Here is a 23088-nt window from a genome sequence, read left to right as displayed (position 1 = left end):
TTTGTGTGTGTGTGAGTGTGTGTTTGTAAAATTTGGCAAAATTACTCATGTACTTTATAAATAAACACAAACCATGCAATGGAACAGTTGGAATGTGTTACAATGACGATTTTCACTGATTCACTTTTTAACACACCACACTTTTTGTAATTGTAAGGAAACCTGTAACACGTCTAACCTGTACACTAATATTCCTCAAAGAAGTACGAATCTGCAAGTTTAAGTTCCGATTACATATTGCAGCATTATGCACCCCTTAATAAATGTATTACTTTGTCGTATTTGTGTCGTATTTGCTGTATAACTTGTGTTTTACGTGTCACGTGGTCTGGACCTGCCCATGTCGATGTAGGTCAGTGTGCTCCAATATGGCGTCAGGCGGCGATCTAACATCCACCACCAGGGGGCGCTGAAACTCCGCCGCGGTGCGACTGTTAATAGTCGGGTTGTAAATAAAGCTTGAGCAGAACGCGTGGGTGATAATTCGGGAAGGAGCGTCTGGCTCGAACAAAGTAGCACTATTTTCCTTCAAAGGGCCTTTTAAAACGCCACATAGTTGAACTTATTTTTGTATCTATACTACTTAACTTTACGGGTATCGAGTGAGGACCTGGAAAATGGCAGAAAGCGACTGGGACACCGTGACTGTGTTGAGGAAGAAGGGGCCGACTGCTGCTCAGGCCAAATCCAAGCAGGTTAGCGTCAACACTGCCTACAAACGTGCTGCTATGTGGACCTATCATCGCCTCGTGTCACATAATAGACATATGTTATGTTAAGATGAACGGGAACAATGCTTTTCACATATTATATTGACAGTAGCTCTGATACGATCGTTTCTACACGTGGTTATGGGTAAACTGGCCAGGTAGCGTTTAGTGCTACAGTTCAACAACAATAACACTGACAACGGCGAGATTTGACAGTTTTTGCTTCCAAATACTAAATATGTGCATTCAAATCAAATTGTTCGGCGTTCCAAGACAGCACAAAGTGATTAATCTGCTGTGCTGTCCATGATCGAGATGAACTAAACTGGGGTTAGCATTGTAGCTAAACCTGCTTTATTTTGTTTGTTTTTGGGTAATCAAAGCTGGAGGACAAGCAAGATTAAAGTTCAATGTTCCTCGTAACCAAACATTAATTACCGTTGCATTGCGGCAATGTAATAAGATGTCGTGATCGCTTGCAGGTTCATTACGCCATGTGGGTCGCTCAATATTTGACTTGGATAAAAATAGAAACGAGCTCCTATCAGCATAGGAGAACCTGATCATCACACCCTGCAGGTCCTGGTCCTTCAGTGTTCTGCCATCTGGTCCATAAGTAAACACAGTCAGTGCTTTACTGTGGAACACACTGATCCACACCTTTTTGTTATTGTTGCTGAGAAGTAAATCAGATCATCTCCTGTGTGTGTAGAGATTATGATCACGTAGGTCTGAACTTGTTGTTCACACTCTTATCGGTCTCTTTGATCCTTTACCTGTTTTTTGGTGATGGACCAACAGTTGAATGAGTCATTTCTGATGCAATCACCTGAAGCTACCTTGTGTTCTGTCTAATGTTGCTACACGCCTGCCTGCCTGTCTGTCTGCCTGCCTGCCTGTTTGTCTGTCCTCCAGGCCGTCAACGCTGCTCATAGACGCGGGGAGGACATCGAGACAACCAAGAAATGTAAACTGATGCTTTTTAAATCCATCTAAAATCCTGTTATTGATTATTAGGTGTCTACAGCTCTGTGTAGTGTTCCATCATTGCATTTCAAAGTCTTTCATCTCTTTCCACACGCAGGGTCTGCAGGGCAGAACAAACAACATTTGGTGTCCAAGAACACGGCTAAGCTGGACCGGGAAACAGAAGAGCTGCATCACGACAGGGTTCCACTGGAGGTGGGAAAGGTCATTCAGCAGGGCCGACAGGAGAAGGGCCTGACCCAGAAAGACCTGGCCACTGTGAGTGTACACACACACACACACACACGCATGCACACGCACACACACGCACACACACGCACACACACGCACACACACGCACACACACGCACACACACGCACACGCACACACCCTCAACATGAAAGGTTAAGGCTCTACTGATACACTGACCGGGGAGGCAGAAACCCCCCTTCTCCATAATGAGTTTATGAGTCACCAAGTGGAATTTGTCGAGATTCAGCAAGGCTCTTTAAATCAGTTCCTGTTGGTAAAGAACAAAGGGAAGAGAAACATCCCTGTAACGTGTGAACAAAGGAAATAAAGTCTGTGTGCAGCCTGAATGACACAATTGAAACACCATGGTTTATAAGCTTTATTAAGACGATACTAAGAGAAGACGTGATCATTCCAGGCTTCTCTCAAGTCATCGCTACGATTCAAACAAACATTAGACCAGATTGACTAATTAACTGTCTGATCGTTGGAGAAGATGTCAGCTCTGCCGTCTCACTCAAAACTGCCATTTTTCCCCCCATCCACCACCCCAGAGAATAAACGAGAAGCCTCAGGTCATCGCAGACTATGAGAGCGGAAAAGCGATTCCCAACAACCAGGTCTTGGGCAAGATCGAGAGAGCAATCGGTGAGGATGCGTTTCACCCATTACAAATGCAAAATAGATATGAATGGTAGCGGTGTAACCTGGTAGATCACTCATACCAAATGATTCTGTTGTGTGCAGGGACGAAACTGCGTGGGAGAGACATTGGCCTACCCCTGGAACCAAAAACCAAGGGGAAGTGAACACAAAGCCTCGAAATCAGCCCTCCCTCCCCCCATCCTCCCCCTGAAACAAACCTGAACCCCCCCAAAATCTTCCCCATGGTTCCCTAGGAACCACCCCCTCCTTCCCCTTCCCGGGCTGATCTCACCCGGGTCCTTCTGCCTGAGGACCTGGTGCTTCACTGCATTTGCAGGCTGCATACTTGCAAAAAGTCCCCTGAAACACTTTTTTCTCGATAATTAAACGAATGCATTTCAGAACGCCACAAACTCAAAACAAGAAAAAGTCCTGTGAATGTTTTTCTCTCATCCGTTTGCATAATGTCTGGCATGATGACTTTGCTTTTCAATGGTGATGTGGAATGAGGCGATGGGGCGAAAACATTTGTCATGACAAAATTAAGTTTGATTCACCTTAATTCTCAGCATGTTGGTAAAGCCAAAGGTGCTCTGATGCATCCAGTTCACACACTCCAGAAAGTGTGTGGATGTCATGACAGTGTTGAAATATTTTAATGCTGTGCTTTGTTTTTATCTTAAAATAAAGTTTGGCGGATGATTTGTGACCTGTTCATTGCATAAATCTACACTGTAACATTTTAAATAGAGATGTCTGATTGTTGATCATTATTGATTTATTGTGACTGTGCGAGCTTGAGGTTGTTTTACTGATCCACACTATTATTTTTAGGTTGTAAGAGTTCGAAGTTTAAAGCAATATTTTGGTAGAGCTGTAATAGTTATATTCAGCCACCAGGGGTCAGACTATCACAACATTTAAGCCTTTATTGAGGAAGTGGCACCTGGAGCAGGATGACCACAGTATCATGACGGGCGATCTCACGGATTGTTTCTCTTTTTGAAAACTAAATGTGGCATGTTTGCTTGTTTAAATTCACTTCTTATCTTAATATAGAAAAAATGGCAACAGATATATTTTTTACCGCAAGAAAAACCACAAAGACAGTCATTTTGCGTATGTTGCTGAACGACACCCCCCGTTATTGGCCACTAGGTGGCAGCAGAGACCACAACACAAAGTCGGCTCCTGTGCTTTTGACACATTTTGTAAAATTATTACTAATAACAATAAGAGTTCAGATGTGTGCGTGTAGCATGTAGGGTTCTTGTTTTGTCTGCATTATTCAAACATGGTTTTAGTTCCACATTTCATTTTTTAACAGAAATGTGACGCAATTTCATGTATTAAGGGCCTGTATGAGTTGTTGTTGTTTAACAAAGCTTTTCATTTGTCTGTAGTTCTCCATTTCATATCATGTTTTGTTAGTTTGTGATAGCTTCCTTCTCTATTGCTCTAGTTATGTTGCAAATTCATCCACCTGACCTTCACTGGGGAAGTTCAAGCAGGCCAAACACACACGCTCAGTGACTCATGCGTGAGGGAGAGAGAGAAAGAGAGAGCGAGTGGATTGACTGAAGAGGTTGGCTGCTGGAGGTAGAGGAAGGAGCTGCAGAGGGAGCAGGAGTGGAACAGCTCAGCAGGGTGGCTACACTTTGATCTATAAGAGGGAGGGAGGAAGCCACTTCCAATTATCATGGCTGTAGTGGATACAGTGAGAAGGCAACAGGCTGGAATGTGTGTGTGTGTGTACTCATCTCAAGTTCACAACCTCCTGACCGGTTCTCACTTCAGAAACAAAGGAGGTAGCCCGTCTGTTGTTACCGGGCGGGGGGCAGTATTTGGGATTCTTACTCAACAGGCGGTCTGCGTGTGTGAATGTGTGTGTGTGAGGGAGTGAACGACAGGGAGAGACAGAGACTGACTGCTTTCCTACGAATGCCATTCCATTGGTTCAAACACCATAGCAACATAGTTCCACCTATGACAAGGGAGCAGCCGCTGGTTTTGAAGGAGTGATGTGAAGCAGAAAGGGAGGGAGTCGAGGGCAGCGCTGGGGGATGGAGAGGGGTGTGTGTGTGTGGGGAGGAGGGTAGATTTAGGGGTCTGTTATGGCCCGAGGCTCCAAACTCAAATTGAGATTCTGCTCCACGTACAACCTGTTGTGCACACAGTCTCCCTCACTCGCTTACTTCCTCTCTCCCACACAATGGCCGACGCTGCTCTCATTCAAACATTTCTCACACCATCAGGTTCCACTTCATAGAACTTCTTAAGCACCTAAAGTTGTCCAAATGTCTCCTAAAATGTTATTTCTACATAATAGTATGATAGTATAATGTAGCGTCACATTGTTGTTACCAAAAAGCAGCACAGTGTTACGTAGAGACTAATAGATCATTTTGTGCAAAGTTCCAGGAGTTTCAATAAACAATGACTTAATAGCCACTAATAACACTTAAAATCTAATTAAACATAAAAGGAATTGCCATGATAGCAGTGTGATCCTTTGATGTTATCAGACAAACAAAGTCCAGGACACAAAGTTATTACTGTGAGAAAATATATGCACAGTTTATTGATTAGATGCAAATAAGTGAGAGGTGCACACACAAAATATGTTGGATCAATAATGTATTATATTAGTAGTGAGATCAGACGGTGATGTCACTGTTTTCCAGACCAGAAACTCCATTTGCCGTTTTAATTCAATTCAATTTAATTCAATTCAGCTCTGAGCTTTATTAAGAAAAGAGTAAAAAAGAAAAAGAAAAGAAGAAGAAGCTCCTAACATGAAGCTTCTTTGCAGCCAAATTAAACAATAACACACATAAAAATAATCAAAAGCATTCCAGTGACTACTACAGGATAACAAATGATATAAATACTCGCAGCTTTTTTAAGATCTTCCTTCCTTCTTTCATTCTTTCTTTCTTTTTTAATTTTTTTTTTACAAACCACTGTACAACAGTTTTGTTTCCAGAACATTCTGTGAAAGTCCAGTTTCACAAAGAACAAAGGAGTCACCATATTTACATTTGGCTTCGGAGTCACTGTAACATATACAAAGAACAAAAGGCACTGCGACGAGTCATGACACTTTAAAAACACAGAAAACAATCAAATCCAAAGGAAAAGGGGGAGAAAAAGGGACGATTATTAACCGTAAACAGTAGAAGCAAAGTCGTCAATCGGTCCGATCAAATATTGATATTGAGCCGCGTTAAGACAGCAGGGATTCTGATTAATTCATACTTTCTATGTTTTATGCAACGCTGCCTAACGAGGCGACACAGAGCCCCGATCGCTCCGACTCGTACGTTCATATTCACAGAGGAAGCGTGAATCTGCGAGCTCTGATGCTACAGTACAGTGGAGCCACATGTGCCTGTTAGTTCAATGTGTCATGGACGCCGTCTTTATGTAAGATATCAGGAAAAAGTAAACGTTAGCTGCACGTTAGTCTGGTCTCAGTAGGTCAAATGCCTGAACGGGCGTTGAATAAGTAGGCGGGAAACATCGACGTGTGAGCTATAAAACTATAAATACTGTTGATGTTCCACATTTTGTTTACGATGATTTCATCAGCACCACTGGCACGAAGCGCATTGTGTGTGTGTGTAAGTCTGCTGTAAGGACATTTATAATGTTACATGTTCTGTGTGTGTGTGTGTGTGTATAAATGCAGAAGGTCGATGCGCGGCTCTCATGCGTGTAGCAGAAGCGTAAAACAGGCAGGTTCACATTATCTCCAAAATCCAAAACGATCCGTCGTGTCAAGACATTAACTTTGACATCACTGAGCTCAGTCATACAAACACACACATTCACACGTTCACACTTCACACACACACGCTCAAACACACAGGCGTCACTTGGGCGAGTACAGCAGTTCGGCAGTGTGGCAGAGGGAGAGCGGGTGAGCCGAGGAGAAGTACTGACAGCACAGCCAGTCCTCCAGCTCGGCGTTCCTCTCCGGCTCCAGCGAGCGCTCGGCGAACTTCATCATCAGCAGCGCTCGCTTCACGTCCAGCCAGTTGAGGAGACCCTCGTGCCGGGACCTGCCCTCGAAGCCCCCCGCCTGCCCGTGTCTCTCCCGCTGCTGGTCCATCAGGTCCCTCCTGGGGCCCCACAGGAGGCTCTGCAGCACCTGCTTAGCGTCCTGGATGTGGATGCGCTTGATGGGGTCGGGCTGGAGCAGGAGCTGGGCCAGTCTGTGCAGGCCGGCCGAGTAAAGGGAGACGGGAGGGACGGGGGGCAAGTCCTCACAGCGGTAGTCTTGTTCCTTCAGCGCCGGACTGACTTCGAACGGGTTGGGTTGGTGGAGCAGCTCGTAGATCAAGATGCCCGTCTGGAACTCGTCGAATTTGCGGTATTGTGCCGCGGAGAGGATCTCGGGCGCCAACCTGGCGTGGTCCCGTTTGATGCGCGGGTCCACGTGCGTGGAGACGGCGTCCTCTGAGGAGCGACGCTTGGCCTTGGCGTAGTTGCTGATGAGCAGCCTGGGAAGGTGACGCTGGACGTCGGCGCCGCTCGAACCGTTGCTGTCGGCGGCGCTCTGTTGGGGGAAGTGAGAGGGCAGCGGATGAGCGTGCGCCTTCTGCGACCGGCGGACGTGAGGGACCAGCAGCAGGTTTTCCAGGCAGAGGTCGCGGTGCGTGACCCCGTGCTCCTTCAAGTGCTCCAGGCCGTTGCACAGCTGCAGGAGGAGAAAGCAAACGCGCCGCTCGTAGACTTCCGGCTGGGCTTTGTGGAACGCCGCCCACTCCCGTACAAACTCGGCGGCGGTCTGCTGAGGGATCTCCGGCGTGATGACCACCACTCGCTCCCGTTCCACCTGCGCGGCTGTCGCAGAGGAGGAAGAGGACGACGACGACCGAGGTAGCGAGGAGGCCGGCGTGGTTGGCAGGGAGACCTCGTCGCAGGGCAGCATGCTCTGAGGGACGCAGGCGATGAAGTGGCCGCAGTCCTGCTGGAGGTTGAAGTGGGACGGGATGCTCTGCTGCACCGACAGACCGTACAGGTGACCCTGCTTGGCGTCCGCCGACGGACTCTTGCAGATCTGGAGAGACAAAGGCCGGTGGGAAAGGAAGAGAGAGCGAGAGTCGAAAGAGAGAGAGAGAGAGAGAGAGAGGAGGGTGAAGAATTCCAAAGATGCAGAGAGACAGGAAGAGAGTGGAGCCAAGACACATAAGAAAGGAATTCTTGTTAGTTAGGTGCCAAGGTCAACTCCATTCCATTTCATGTTCTCACTCTTATGCCGGTGGCTTTGATGTCAACTTAAAGCCGTAATCCTCCCCTGAAAAGAGTGTGAGATCCTCTAACCTTAACCCATTCAGATCCCAGACTAACCAGCGTTTAAATGGTGTGAATGAAATCTCCCAGTGCAATTCTCACATTTAAATGGATTTTTTACCTGAATTGTTATCAAATCAACAACAACAACAACAACAACAACAACAACTCCCAACCAGAGTTGTTTTCCTTCGTTGTTCTGTATGAAGGATTTGATTGATCATTTGTAGCGTGACCATGAGTGCTCCTACAGTATCATTTCAAACTGGATGTGTGTGTGTGTGTGTGTGTGTGTGTGTGTGTGTGTGTGTGTGTGTGTGTGTGTGTGTGTGTGTGTGTGTGTGTGTGTGTGTGAGAGAGTGAGAGAGTGAGAGAACCTTGATAACAGGGGTTTGACTGACTGTAAATCCTGCTTGGCACGTAAAGATTAATGAGCCACTGAGGCCGAAACTCCTCACATATAAACCGGCTGCTAACTTTAGGGACAAAGGTCAATCAGTCTGAATCCACACACACGCACACACCCTGGCTGCTGCTTGTTTACAGTTTAAGCCCTTAAGCGCACCGTCCCATCTGTGATCCACCAGCAAACAAGAACCAGGACCACCACCCACTTTTAATCTCCTCTTTCCCTCCTCAAACTGTTCAAACCCCCTTCTTAAAATATACAACCGCCGCTGTGTTGTAACTCCTTACACAGACAAACAACGAGCCTGGGAATTTGCCTGACAAGAATCTGAACAAACAGCAGCAGCCAGCAAGAACCAAACACACACACACACACACACACACACACACACACACAACCCGGTGTTCAGGATTGGGGGTATTTACCTTGACGGCGTAGGAGTTGCTGGGGTCTGAGGCGCAGGCGGCAGAATAGTACACAGCGTCTCCGGCGTTGCAGCTTGGTTTGTTGGAGGTGAGCCGGAACAGGGACCAGTTGCTCTCCTCGAACCTCAGCGGGTTCCTCTGCGAGTGCGTGAAGTGATCCTCGCATTTGAGAGCCAGGCGCCGCAGGGACTCGGCGTACAGGCCCCCCAGTTTGGAGTAGACGCCCTCCCTGCTGTCGATGTTGCTCAGCAGCGTCTTGAGCTGCAGGCTGGATCCCGGCCCGGGCGCCGCCGCCGAGCAAGGCTCCGAGGCCGAGAACGGCGAGCTGAGCTGTGGCGATGACGAGCACGTCACGCTGGTCCTGCAGTGGACGCCCAGGCGCCCGTGACCCTTGAGCGGCTCGTCCAGCGTCCGGGACCTGGAGGGTCGGCTCAGCGGGGCGTGGCAGCGTTCCAGAGACTCGTTGGAGGAGAAGAGGGGTCGCGGGTCCACAGGGCTGGACGGTAAACTGGAACGGGAGTCGACAGGTCGACACACGTTGCTCTCCGACCCGGTGAAGGGAAGGCGCGGATAGGCCCGGACGAAAGGCTTCCCGTTGGTATGGTCGGGGGCCGACACGGTGCGGTTGACCATCTTCTTCTCCGGGAGTGGAGGCGGCTGGTTACTCAAGCTGTTAAAGGGATCCGGGCGAGGAGAGCCGGGATTGGAGCCAACGGGACTTCTGGGAAAGGGAGAGGAACAAGACATCCGTGCGGCATCGCGTGGAGCTGAGAAAAAGGAAAAGTTGAAGTTTAGATCAAACATGAAGGATTTAAAAGCGTTAAAATGCGACCTAACACACAAAAACCTCCTAAAATAAGGACTAAACCTAAGAACCAAAAGCTACTGTGACCATTCCTGTTTTCCCTGTGTCATTCCTCTTCCTCACACCTCCATATTCCTCTTCCTCACCCATCCCGTCTCCTGCTTAGCTTTAACACAAACGCAAACTCTACCTTGTTTCCTCAAAACATCCAGAAACTTCCACAATGCCGGGCTCAGCGTGACGTCGAAATCATCCTCCATCCGACCGCGGCTAACGTTTGTGAACGACAGACTTGGGTTCAAACTCGACTTTACTCTAGATGAGACAGATACCGGGATAATTGTGCGGTGCTGCCTTCAATGACTGCTTTCACATCAGGGGGAAGGCAGTAAAGTAGGAAAGGAAAAAAAAACTTCCCTGTAGGATGTAGCCAAGCCCTCTTTGCCTCGTTATCAGACTCCATAATTATCTCTTTTGAACAGCGTCGCTCAGGAAGTTGCCGCAATTACAAGCGCCCCTGAACTCCACAGAGCTTTAAAACATATAAAGGATGGCAGTAATTCATAAACTGAAGGGTGCGTTTAGGAACCGGGAGTTGTGATGGAATTGCAGAAATCCAGACGCTGGTTGTGCAAACTTGTCGGAATATGTCACAAGATCCTGCCTGACCGAAGTGGAAGAGACGCTCTGCTTCCATAAAACCTCTCTGCCGTCTCTTCACTGTTGTGCAGTTTGGACTCGAGTCTGAACAACGTCGGACCTTCTTGTGTCTGATAACAACATTGGCCTTTCATGAAAGAGCCCTGATGTTTGGCAAGAATCCCTCAAAATTGACTTAAAAAAATAACATTTAAATACATCTGTACGTCACAGTTAAGAGTAACCATGGTTACCGTTGTCGGCAGCGGTCAGGCTGTCTGTGGAGGCCGTGAGCAGGCCGGCGCTGCCCAGGCCCCTCAGAGACGAGGTGGGACTCTCCAGCGACCCCTGTTGGCTGCAGCGGTCCAGCTCCATGTTGCTGCCATTCATCCGACCACACACCCTGTGACAGAGGAAGAGGAGGGGGGATCATGAACATGCACACACACACACAGGCTTTGGATCAACATGTTTGCTTTGTGTTTCATCAATCAGTTGAGTATTCCTCCTGATGTAGAAACTAACTTCCCCTTAACATTTCACTAATCAGCGTGACCTCTCGGCCCTTTGTTTGCTTTTGAACGATGGACAAGTGCGGTGCAGGAGGAGTTTCACTTCCTCTTTGGCAAGACACACTTCCTTCATGAACGTACACAACTTTGAAAATGTTAAATCCACATCATGCAGTGCAGAAAGCCGCCGCCGCACTTGAGTCGCCAACCGGAGGTTAAAATCTGCACAAATAGAACAATGGTGACTAAATGACACATTAGTGGAGTACAACTAATATAAGATCGGAATCTGGGAGCGTCGCTTTGAGCAGGAATGTGCTTTGAGGTGAAACCAAACACATTTTCTAGCATCTTGGGAAACACGTCCTGTGACATGTGACGCCTACGAAGACAAGACACTCATTGTTGGACGTGTGAAGCAAACTGAGTCCTTAAGAAGCCATTAGTTACTTCTGAAAATCCCATATTTTCCCTGCTACAAAGGGCGACTCGCTTTACAATCCCACTGGAAATGTGCTTGAGTCCTTCTTCTAATCTAAACTACCAATTACTCTGACTGACAGCCGGTCATTTGTCTCATTATCCCGGCTAATGGCTCAGTGAAGCAGCGCTCCCATCCCATCCCTTCATCTCCACTTTCCTCTCCTCCATCACAAAATGACTCCTCTCTCTCCATTTATCAGTCGGCCCCCCGACTTCCACGTCGCCGTAAATCAGCGGAACAAACATGATGATGATGAGGAGGAGGGGAAAAGGCGGAAACAAAAGGGGGTGGGCTTTCTCGACGGGCACTTAGCTGAGGAGTCCGCTAGCGTTTCACAGAGGGGGAAAGGGGCTACGGTGAAAGGAGGCGGGAATACTGGACGGGAATGTGGCCATGTGGCACGGGAATGCCGTCTCTATTTCAGTGTCCAATTCATGAGATTCTGCTCGTCTTTTCTGGTTGGTGGTCTTAGATTAGACCTAGATGAAGGATTATTCAAACTCAACCCAAACAGTTTGTGACGGGAAGCTCCTCTTCTCATCCGTACTTCTATTCTTGGAAACGCCTAAGTTTAGGTGGAAACAGCTTCAGATAAGAGACCCTGATTGCCTTTCCGAGCACATGGGAATGTTTCCTCAGCTAAATCTGAGAGTGTGAGCGAGCTGTCAGCAAAGCAATGCGAGGCGACCCAGTAAAACCCGCCGGACCGGGTTTGTCTACTGAACTAATCCGGGGGGGCAACGGAACGTAAACAATCATGCCGGGTAACAAACAGGGCCGGAGGCACAGTCTGCCGTGACGTGGGACGGTCTTAATAAAGCTGCGTGCGTGTGTGTGTGTGTGTGTGTGTGTGTGTGTGTGTGTGTGTGTGTGTGTGTGTGTGTGTGTGTGTGTGTGTGTGTGTGTGTGTGTCTGTGTCTGTGTCTGTGTGTTTGTGGGGATGTGTTAGAAGTTCCAGCTTAAGTATCTTCAGACAGTAGGGTGACAGTGTAAAGTGAGACCCAGACTAAACTCATCTGGTGTTGTTATTATGGATCGAGTTCCTCTTTTCTCCTCCCGACTCCCATTTAAGACGTCCTTCAAAGTATATTAACTTATGATGTGCAAATGATAGCGAATAAGTATGTATGACATTGGCATGGGACTCCCAAACGGTGATGGGGTTCACACATTCATGTTGCTGTGCAGGGCTCAGGTGCAAACGAACGCATGAACAAGTTTCAAACTGCAAATTCTTTTTCAACCCTGGGACTTTTAGACCAAATGGTTCTGGTTGAAATCCATTGTTACTTTGTCTTTGCGTCACGTGTTTCAGCCTGAGGGGTTTTTACGACGGGGCATAAAGAGGACGCGGCCTCATATTGCGACAGGCTGTAATAAATACGACCTTTGTGACGGCTGTAACGTTGCAATTTTATGTCGGATGATTCTTCTTTTCTTTTTCTGTAGTTTGCAGCGGTGTGGGATTCTATTCTATTCTATTATATTCGCTCGTATAATTTCACAAGCCCCACAAACGCTGTGCTTATTGTCGAGCTGTTGTCATGGATTAAGTGTACCTGTCATTGGCTCCGCCCTCCTGTATGTTACAATATAGCGCAGACATTATTCTTCCAAGAGTGACGTCCATTGTTTTTCTAGCCGCATCACCGAATGGTTGCTATGGAAATGAGATCATATAAACCATGTGTTTGAGAATAAGATCTATTAATGTTTGACGTTAATTCTGGCGTCTGTTGCGGCGTCTCTTTATCTCTGTCAGTCGTCGAGGCCCATTCCGAAATCTGCTGAACTTCATACCACCTCCTATTATAGTACGATGATGTCGACGTGAAACAAGAAACAAAGACTGGAGGCTGAGTTAGATTACAAGAAGAGCAAAATGCAGAGTGTGACAGAATGAGGGAATGAAGAAGGAAATAGAAAGCTGACCACATGTCACCTATCATCACAGCACTCAAACACCTTTAAATTTGCAGCAGTGAAGCTTGACGCAAACGTGTTGCATTAAGCGGAAGCCAACCTGAACCACCAGCAGCACTGTGGTTAATACTGAGCTTCCTGATCAAACACACACACACACACACACACACACACACACACACAAACCCCTGCTACCGTTTGGCGCGATTGAGATCATTGTTTCAGTTCACAGCTCCTGAAGTTTAACTGCATATGCAAGAACTAACTTCATTTGCAAAATATGATGACATAATGCTCATCAACTGATAACAGGCAGGTGAGTAATGTTGCCTTCAGGTGCCTACCTCATACTGGACAGGCAGAGGTCCTCGTCCGGCTGTTGGGCACAAAATGCCCATGGATCAGACCAGTGGCTCTCTAAAGCTGCACCATGTGTAGTAACACAACCCAGGCTCCACACGAGTCATGTGTGTATTTAAAGTCCCTCTCAGCAGGAAAAGCAACAGTATCCATCAAATCCACAAAATGAAAATACCCATATCTCATATATAGCTTCACCCCCGACATAAACTACCTGACGCTTCAGTTTAGAACAGCTTTTGCTCGGCCGGGTGGCAACAAGATGCTTTCTGCCCGGATTCACAGCCTGGACGGGGGAAGTTCCATGGAGGGAGGAGAGGGAGGGGGGGGGGGGGTGATGGAGTGGGGGGGTGGAGGGGGGCGGTCTTGGAACAGGAGTGACAGATTGCAAAAGGCAATTTGAGCTCAATGCAGGCCAATTGGTGCCAAACGGCGTGCACAGTCTATAATCTCTTATTCTACTGATGGCAAATGACAGTAAAAGTGGGACATTTGGGAGTTGCCAGGGGCAACAATCTGTTCAGTATAGTCCCTCCCTTTTGAGTGACCTGACCAGCCCACACACCTTCCCTGTTAAAGAGCACTTACACACACACTCATGCATGACACACACACACACACATGTACACACACAAACGTATACATATGTATGAACAAGTTAAACTGCTACTAAGACTAAAAGAAAGAAACTTTTGTGATCAAAGGCTCTGATAGCGCTGAGAAGGCAGATTTTCTGAGCCATCTGTGACCTTTAAATGATTCAGCAACTCAAAATGCTGCTTCACATGATGCATCTACCACGTGTGTGTGCCTGTGTGTGTGTTTTGTCAATGCTTTCCATTCATGCCCCACATCTGACTGTCATGTCTATCAAAAAGAAAATGCTTCACATAGTAGATTTTAATTGTTTTGCTGCTGCATTGTGTGAGTTGGCAGCGCGGCAGTGTGAGACTGTGGACACTTGTTGATTAAACACTCAACCCTCAACGGCCACAACTGACGCTGGCTGGCTCGAGGCGTGTTCCCACATGTGTCTCTCTCAAGGTGTATTTTTATCAGTGCAGAATGCCGGCAATGTCATAACAGGAGAGATGGACGCTGACTAGAATTACCACAAACATAAGGAGCCTTGAAATGTGATCGGCAATCTGTGTTTTTGACAAGAAAACATTCCCGACTTGGCTTCTGCTGACTGGAGCAGTTTAAGATGAGAGAACATCTGCTCGTCACAGTCCCCCGTTACACTTAATCGCTCTGAAGCAGACAATGCGACGGTTATTTTAAGGCGACCATTTGATGCTCTAATAACTGCAACACCTTCTGCTTTGAGTCGGTGACCGCCTGTGACTCAGAGCAGAATTTATTCTTAGCTAAACGCAGACTAAGGTTAAATCATGTCTGCCAGTGTTATTTCTAATCAGTGGTTATGTAGGTTAGAAACCGCGTGCAGGCTTAGAGTAGATCAGCAGTCAGAGCTTTATCACATTTATCCTGCAACCCGACTTAATATATATGAACATCAATTGTTATTATTACACTCCAAACCACGCAAATGTGATTTAGATCATTTTGCCCGCAGTTTTGTCTTCACATGACAAAGGAACAAGGCCTGGCTTTGGCTTCTCTCTCTATTGTGCTGCGGCTAAAACAAATTGGCGACAATGCGACACAGCAGGGGGGGGACGATTTAACAGACCCATGTTGTGTCTTAATGAGAATTGAAAAAGTCACATTAGGAGCGTGAATAGAACAAGGCACGCATTGAGGAGCGTGCTTGAAAAGTTTGAATGATCACAAGGCCTGAGAATGGAGGCTGATTCAAGGCCGAATAATCGCGTTATGAAAGGAGAGAGCGCCGTAAGGGAGCACACGCGTGTACTGTCGCAAGCAATATACCGTCACTAATATTCCATGAGTCACGCCAAGACTGTGTGCTGACATCAGAGAGCAGAATCCCTTTATGCTTTTAGACTAAGTGCATGTTACAAGTGGTAAATTATGTAATATAACGCTGTATCCACGCTGTTGTCGGGAAACGCAGAGCAAGCACGCAAATATGTGGGAAAGTTTGCTGCAGTTTGCTTCTCCTGGCTGACATCACATGCTTTAACTTTAGTTTATGGGTGAGAGTTTGCATCTCTGAATCCACTGACCAACATTTAAATTTGGCATCTAGTATAGGTTATGATTTTAACTCTTATATACGACTTAGTTTCATCACTGAAGTCATTTCTTGAGTGAAAACACCAGCTGTTTGTTTAGTTACAGATAATGACAACATTTGCTTCAAGTCAATTTGTCTTTTTTTGGGCTATTGGTGAATATTACAACGTCAATTTGGACTCTGTTACCTTGTGAATGACATCATGACTGATGTTCTACTGACTAAATGATGCAAAATGAACACAAAAAGTAGAATTTGTGGCATCGTTGTAATCGATCTGAGGGTGATTAAGTGGAATATGAAGTGAATGTGAATGTGTATGTGTGTGTGTGTGTGTGTGTGTGTGTGTGTGTGTGTGTGTGTGTGTGTGTGTGTGTGTGTGTGAGAGTCTTCTTACCTGTGCTGTTTCTTGGGTGGGGGTGGCGGAGGATTGGACTCGTTTTTGGCAGCTCCCTTCCCTGCTGCCAACAGCTCCGATGAGCCGGCGAGCACCTTGTCCAGCATGCTCCCGTTCTGCCTGCTCTCCTCTTCTGCACCGCTGCCCTCCGTCTCCCCCTGACAGGCACCATTGTCGGGGGCAGCCGGGGGGGCCGTGCCTGGCTCTGTCATGGGAGGAGGGGGGCCGCTGTGGGCCCTCCAGTCCCTGGCCTCCTTCCAGACAGCGCCGCCATTGACCAGCGCCGTCACCCGAGAGGTCTTCCCCGGTTTGGTCGCCGGCCTCTTCGTCTCCCCCTCTTTCCGCTCCCTCTCTTCCTCCTCCTCTTCCTCCTCGATGCGGCAGTTCCAACCCGAACTCTGGTGATGAGGTTTGGACCAGCGTTCCAAAGCCGCGTTGTTGTTCTCCGTGTGGAGCTTGAACTGTCCCTCTCTGGGAGAGAAGAGGACAAGCAGGGGGAGTTCTGGGAGAGGGACAGGAGACGAGAAGGACTGTGAGAGGCTGGACGTGCCCAGTTTGGGGGAGCGTGTATTCCTCTTGGGGGGAATAGGGGGACTGGACTGAGGCTTGGGCTGGATGTTGGGAGAGAGGCTGGTCTCTGTGGACAGGGAGGGAGCGCTGTGGCTGGGACTGGGCCAGCGGAAGGCGGGGCTGCTGGGGTCTTTGCGGGCTGTGGGACTAAAGTGGCACTGGGTGCTGACACCCGAATCTGGGCTGCTGAGAAAAAACGTCCGGTTGTTGGCCTCCGTGTGCGCGGCCATGACGGTGATGGTGGCCCTTTGACCCTCCAGCTCAGAGGACTGGGGTGAGTTCTGGTTCTGGTTCTGAGACTGCGATTGCGCCGTGTTTCCCTGCGACTTGCGCTTTTTCTTGGTACTCTCCGCATAAATGGGTTCTGTGTCTGGCTGTCCGTTGGGAGAGTGGGGCGTCGACTGAGGGCTACCGCCGGCTACTGGGCTTTGGGGACTCGACGAACCCGCCTGCCCGCCTCCCGAGCCCTCTGGCCCCGGAAGTGAATCCGTACTGCTACGATACGAACAGGAGGAATCTGAAAGACTGGTCTGCTGAGACAGGCAGGGAGGAGAGTGGAGGGAGGGCTGGGGGTTGTGGTTACGGTTGTCCACACTGGAGGAGCTGATAGAGGCGCTGGGCGGCTCAGCGGTCACAGAAGCAGGACTCCCACTGCTGATACCATTGCTATGGACTGTGGACGTGACTATATCCACAGACAAAGGTATCTCCACAGACGCCTGATGGGCCTCCTGATAATTGGCCCTGCTGCCTCCGTTATAAGTGCTCTTAATGGTTCTGGTGGGGGTCGTGCTGTTAAGCTGCCTGCACGTCTCCCCGTTGGCGTTCATCTTTAAATTCTTAGACCCTCTGCCCTCCTCCTGGTTGACGACGACGTTGCTGATGATCATGGAGTCCTTTGGCAGCCTGGTGGGGGACAACGGAGACAGTAAGGGGCAGTTGTTGTAGTCCATCTTGGTCCCTGGACTCTGGAGGACAGCTTCCCGCAGGGCCTTGTTGCAGCCGTTGCTGTCGATGTAAAGAGACGACAGATCCAGGAGCTTCTTCAGGCCCAAACGCTCCACTGGACTCTTTGTGTTCTCCTGACACACGTGAACACGCATGAGACAAAAGGGAGAAGGGAACGTGCAAAACAGGAAGTTAGGTCTTCTACTCAACAGCGAGATAACATGGATGATACACACACACACACACATAAGTACATTGACATACCTGCTCAATGTTCATGTTGACATCAGTCATCATCTCGTTTGTGTCGAGGCTCATCATGGTGGGCTTCACAGCGATTGTTGGCTTGCTGTATGACAAAGGCACCGTTACTCCAGCTTCTTCATCGCCTGCCGAGCTGGTCTTCAGACAGACGGCAGGCAGGGTGCCGCCGCCGCCGCCGCCGGACTTGTGTGCACTTAGCGGGTGGAAGCAGTTCTTACAAGAGCCGGGTTTCCACACGTGTTCTGCAAAGTCGCTGCACGCTGACATTTTTGGGTTTGGCTGCAAAGGGGTCGGCGGTCACAAGGGGCTACTGACAGATCCGCCAGATAGACGAGGAGGAAGCGCCATGGCTGAAGAGAGGTCGCAGCATCACAACGTGGCGATCCCAAGGCGGAATGTGGAGGAGAGAGAGAAGAGAAGAGAAGAAGGAAGGAAGAGACATTGTTAGGAGTCAGGAATCACTGTTTACACTTAAGTTACATCAAAAACTCATTTAACCTACCAACCGTGGAATTCAAGAAGAATAAGGGCAAACTAAAAGGCCAAAGACGACCTCCATTAAGATTGAAACATTATTTGAAGATGTAACTCAATATGAGCTGCTGAGGGCCGTGCTTCTTGTTCCCATGGCCTCCTAAATTGGAGGCCGTGTGGCTCCGTGCATGTGTGAGCCCAGCGACATAAAAGCCCCTCCGGAGTGCTGAGCAGCCCCCGACACGCTAGGGAGAAAGACCAAGGAGCCTCAAGCATCCCGGAGGTCGGAATGTCAGGAATGTCTAAAAGGCGCAAGTCTCACCAGGGTGAATCTCACACCCGCAACAACCTCCCCCTTCCTCCCGCCTCCTTCCACACATGTGCACACACACACACACACACACACACAAACCTCTGTCTCCCTGTGTGTGTCTTCATCTCTCACAAACAACCTGACTCCCCCCCTCCCACACACACACACACGACTCCTTCCCCCTCCTGTTTAACTGGCCTGTCAGTGAGAAAATCAACACAGTTTTCCGAGGGATCATTTGTCTCCTTGCATCTCCGGGTCCCTCCCCTCGTTCTTTACACGACCTTAATTGCCTCACAACAAGGCACCACAATGACACGTAGCAACATTAGCTTAGCGTCCAGACTCATTACACCGCACGACAACAGGAGAAACAGGCCGGCGTGCAGTGGAGTCATCAGTCAGCTAAGACAATTGGAGGTGAAGGGTCTCGCTTAGCCTAAATATCCTTGATTGGATCTTTGTTATGACTACATTTCGCAATCATTTAGTCAAATTCATTCCTGGTATTACGTTTGTTTACATCAGACTATAAGGAATGGGTGGAACTCCTGTTAAGACTCTTTGGTAATTCATGACTCGGGCAACTGAGCCAATAGGAATTTGGTGTTTTCCTGTTGGTAAAGATAATGCATGTTTACATTTTTCTTTGTTTCTGCCTGACTCAGTTCGGACAGGAAAGCACCCAAAAGCTCCGTGTTTGTTTAACCCTTCCTGCAGCAGTAGCAGCAGTAGAAGCAGCGGAAGCCTTGCCTCACATGCCGCGCATGACTCATATAAAGTGGTGATTGATCAGGGACGAGCAGATCGCTAAGCTACAGTAGGTGAGGGACGGATACACAAGCGTGGTGCGTTTAGAAACACAGACAGTTGAGATTATTCTCTATGTAAAGAGCTTTGGCAGGTCTAGTCTGGTGAATTAGACCAACAGGGCAGAGCAAGTATCTGATGAGGTGTGTGTTTGTGTGTGTGTGTGTGTGTGTGTGTGTGTGTGTGTGTGTGTGTGTGTGTGTGTGTGTGTGGTGCATCTGAAACATCTCTATGCTGTGTGTGAATTCTGAAAAGAGATCTAGATGGTTTAGTTCTGCCTTGTTTGTACAGAGATAGACCCTTCTGTCTACATTCCCCACACCTCCTCAAGCTCAAGGTCCAATATTTCTCACTTCCTCTTGCAAAAACAAGAGGCACAAAAAGCCTCGGCCTCGGCAAACACTATTTGCCAACTATGGAAACTGTCTCACGGGCATGTAAATAGTCCGGAGGCAGACAAAATAAAGCAGTCAGGTCTGGAATGTGTTATTCTAGACCACCAAAGTACAGACGAGCCTCATCTCTCTGCACTTAACATCAGCAGCAGTCTGTACTTCACATGACCACTGGATGTCTCAAAAACACTGTTTCATCACCAAATACAAGTCCAGCGTCCCCTGGCCTGTATTTTAAATCTAATTTTAGAGAGTCCAGACCAAAAATAAAAACATTCCACAGATGATGACAGTGGCTCTGCTTCTGTGGAAAGGCCAGACTGTGTGTTTGCTTTGAGGTGGAATGGTGACAGTGGAAACAAATGACCAGAAAAAAGAAACCGTGCAAAAGAGGACTAATGAAGGTGGAGGAGGTTAGAGGGCAGACGGACAGAACACAGCTGGTAAAGAAGTGCACTTGTCTGAATCCACCTTGGGGAGCCAACAGGACATGTGACCCCCAAACCCCGAGAGAGAGAGAGAGAGAGAGAGAGAGAGACTTCAGAAAGTTCTCTTCTGCATGGCTGAGATGTTTTCTGACCACCTTATGTGAAATCAAACACTTTAGAGGGCAGTAGAAACATTTTAAATCAACCAATCTATAAATAAATCAACTCCTAAGACAATAATAACGTCAAATAAGGGTGTGTGATGCTTCTCTTCTCCTCCTCCTAGTTATTATTCCCGGGTTAACAAAAGCTGCTCAGCTGTTGTACAACAGAATAATTACTGTCTGATATTCAGGTCACATCAGTGTGTAACTTGGTCACACACTCTGAATACAAATTCAGTTGGAGGAGCATTTGTCACGCCTGCCGCGCTCACACAGCCCCGTCCATTCATCCATCCATCCATCCAATCCATCCATTCACTCACTCCTTCTTCCTAACGCATCTGTTTTCACCATCATCCGCCGGGAATTCCGCCGTCAACTTGCAAACTTTGGACGGGATCTCGCTCCGATTCCAAAGCCCCTGTGGGAACGCCGATCTGTGGCTTCCAGAGGAGGGAACCTGATAGGCTCCACGCCCCACGTGTTTCGGTAGTAATCATCTTACATTTGATATCTATATTTATATATTAAAATATTTGCAGACGGGTTTGGCTGACGGTAGATTTCCACACCGATTGATTGAACGTGTATGATTATATTAGTCATGCCTGTATCGCAAATCATTCCATATTGTAGCTCCACATGTCTGAGATCTGTATTCTAACACAGCCAAGGTTATTCCTCTGATATGATCGCTTACCTGCTCTGACTTTCTCCTTCCTGGCAACACGAAAACGCCCCCAAAAAACAATGATCAAGCAGTATTATGAAGGCAGTAACGCTCCTTTTGTGTCCCCCGCTGGAGCTGAGAGGTGTCGGTGGTGATGTTATCCAACGTGCGACAGGTTAGAGAGAACCGGAGAACTGGGTGCCACTGGGTGCTACTGCAGGCGCTGGGAGCTGCATGCCGCTGCTGCGCTGTACAGAGGTGGAGTGCTGAGGAGCGCAGGAGTCCTCTGCAGCAGCATGGAAGGGGAAGGGGAAGGGGGAGGAAGAGGAGGAGGAGCTCCTGCACAGCCCGTATGCAGTCTGCCCAGTGACCACACTCTGCTCGCAGGTTGCATTCAGGCTTTTGTGGCAGGAGTTAGTGTGAGTTGCTGACAGTGGCGGTCCTGGTGCGTTTGGGGCCCCTCTGACCAAAACAATCCTCCAGAAAAAAACCCATTCACTTCTTTCAGCTGGTAATTTTAGAAAAAAATGAAGAAAAGAATATAGTTTTGAAAATGTCTTTTCTTTGTAATCACCCTGTACTTGAAATGTTTCATCAACCCTGATTGAATATTATAAACATGTATTTAAAATAAATTAACACGCTCCCTACTACTGTTAACAGGCAGATTTGTTGCCAAAAAGAAAAAAAAATACAAAAAAGTAAAGTCTACATACTTGCACATTGACAAAATAAATACCAAAAGCTGCAGAATAGTGAACAGAATCTAGAGGTAATGAATGATTTAGAATGTATCTAACTCCAAAACTCACACTCCCCTGTCCAGAGTGGGCATGAGAGTGTGAATATCAATAGAGCACACACAGCTCTAGAGGCACTGAGAGCATGGGTGCATGTGGAATAATAACAAGGTGCCTCCTCTGTGAGCAATGTAACACAACCTGCTTTTAGAATGCCGGATGTTTTGCTGCCTCTACTCATTACACATGACTGTTCTTGTCAATACTTCAGATCTATAGCACTTTCCCAAATATGACAAAACTCCAGAGGAGGCACTCCCCTGCAACCAAGATGAAAAGCCTCACAAAATCAAAACAAAAACAAAACATTTGGCCTCCATGTGAAGAATTCTCTCCGGCCCAGCTACTGGAGACATCACTTAGACTACACTTCCCTTTCCAAACTCCACGCTTCTCTCAATTTCTCCCCAAGGTTCAGGTGAAACTTGAATGTTTAGAGCGAGCAGGAGCTCAAACTCTTATAACTATAACTAGACACCATCCAGTGCAGGTTCACTCTGCCAGCATTCACTTGCATTGCATTGTGGGAAGGTCTCTGTGCCCCCCTCCCTCCCGCTAACCCCTCTCTTGGTATGTTCCGGCTTTGCATCATTATTTGCCGAAGTGACAGAGTGATAGAAAAGCACTGCCACCGCTACTGAGCTGGGCCGGACCCCTGCTGGTTTCCATTACAGGCAGCAAAGCGAGTGGCAAACCTTACAGTGACAGATAACCAAGGGTTGCCGTACTTGATGAGGTCACCCACCCATAGACAGTAACCTTTTAGACGCTTCCTACTGGGAAATAAAGTGGAAATACGGTATTTCTGCCATGATGGAACCACCTGAAGCACAACTTACATAACTGTTCTCTCTTACCGTCCCTTAGTGTGAATTCAGATTTCTTTCATCTTCCTTTATGCTCATACCTCTAAATCAACACGGCCCCTTCCTCCCATTCTGAGCATCCCTGGTCTGGCTCGCGTCCACGGCCCAGCATATGAATCGATCGGTCATATAGAACCCAACCGACTTCCTGAAACCTCATGCAAGGATTTATAGGAGAGCGGAGACAATCAGTATAAGTGGCACATAGCAGAGACCGGATCCAGGAAAAGTGATATCTTTTACAAGACCACCTGTTGAAGTTGGAAACGGTGGCAATCCTCTCAAGAGGATTAGCGTTAGTTGCATTTCGTCTATTTTTGGCAAAGCAGCTCCTGTAATAATTCATTTGATGGGGGAAATACAAACAGCTCGTGCTTTGGAAGGACATAACAAAGG

General features: G+C 47.8%; 2 protein-coding genes across 2 annotated transcripts; one reads left to right on the top strand and one right to left on the bottom strand.

The window, feature by feature from the left end:
• The first annotated feature begins 445 nt into the window (after positions 1 to 445).
• Positions 446 to 3276, top strand: edf1 (endothelial differentiation-related factor 1). The gene is made up of 5 exons (XM_076164177.1): positions 446 to 695; positions 1626 to 1677; positions 1795 to 1955; positions 2484 to 2577; positions 2677 to 3276. Exons 1-5 carry the CDS (start codon positions 618 to 620, stop codon positions 2736 to 2738), a joined length of 447 nt encoding a protein of 148 aa, XP_076020292.1. The 5' UTR covers positions 446 to 617; the 3' UTR covers positions 2739 to 3276.
• Positions 3277 to 5132: 1856 nt separating this feature from the next.
• On the bottom strand, positions 5133 to 21302 carry prag1 (PEAK1 related, kinase-activating pseudokinase 1). Its single transcript, XM_076163967.1, has 6 exons — positions 21057 to 21302; positions 17773 to 18122; positions 15991 to 17642; positions 10405 to 10553; positions 8707 to 9473; positions 5133 to 7639 (listed from the first exon to the last, which is right to left on the bottom strand). The coding sequence occupies exons 2-6, from the start codon at positions 18037 to 18039 to the stop codon at positions 6449 to 6451; spliced, it is 4026 nt and encodes a 1341-aa protein (XP_076020082.1). The 5' UTR covers positions 18040 to 18122; positions 21057 to 21302; the 3' UTR covers positions 5133 to 6448.
• Between the last annotated feature and the right edge of the window lie 1786 nt (positions 21303 to 23088).

The sequence above is a fragment of the Genypterus blacodes genome, unplaced genomic scaffold (genome assembly GCF_046128005.1).
Source record: "Genypterus blacodes isolate CSIRO-AG114 ecotype Tasmania unplaced genomic scaffold, CSIRO-AGI_Gbla_v1 ptg000133l_1, whole genome shotgun sequence".
In the NCBI taxonomy this organism is placed as follows: domain Eukaryota; kingdom Metazoa; phylum Chordata; class Actinopteri; order Ophidiiformes; family Ophidiidae; genus Genypterus; species Genypterus blacodes.
This window is presented reverse-complemented; position numbering and strand designations above follow the sequence as displayed.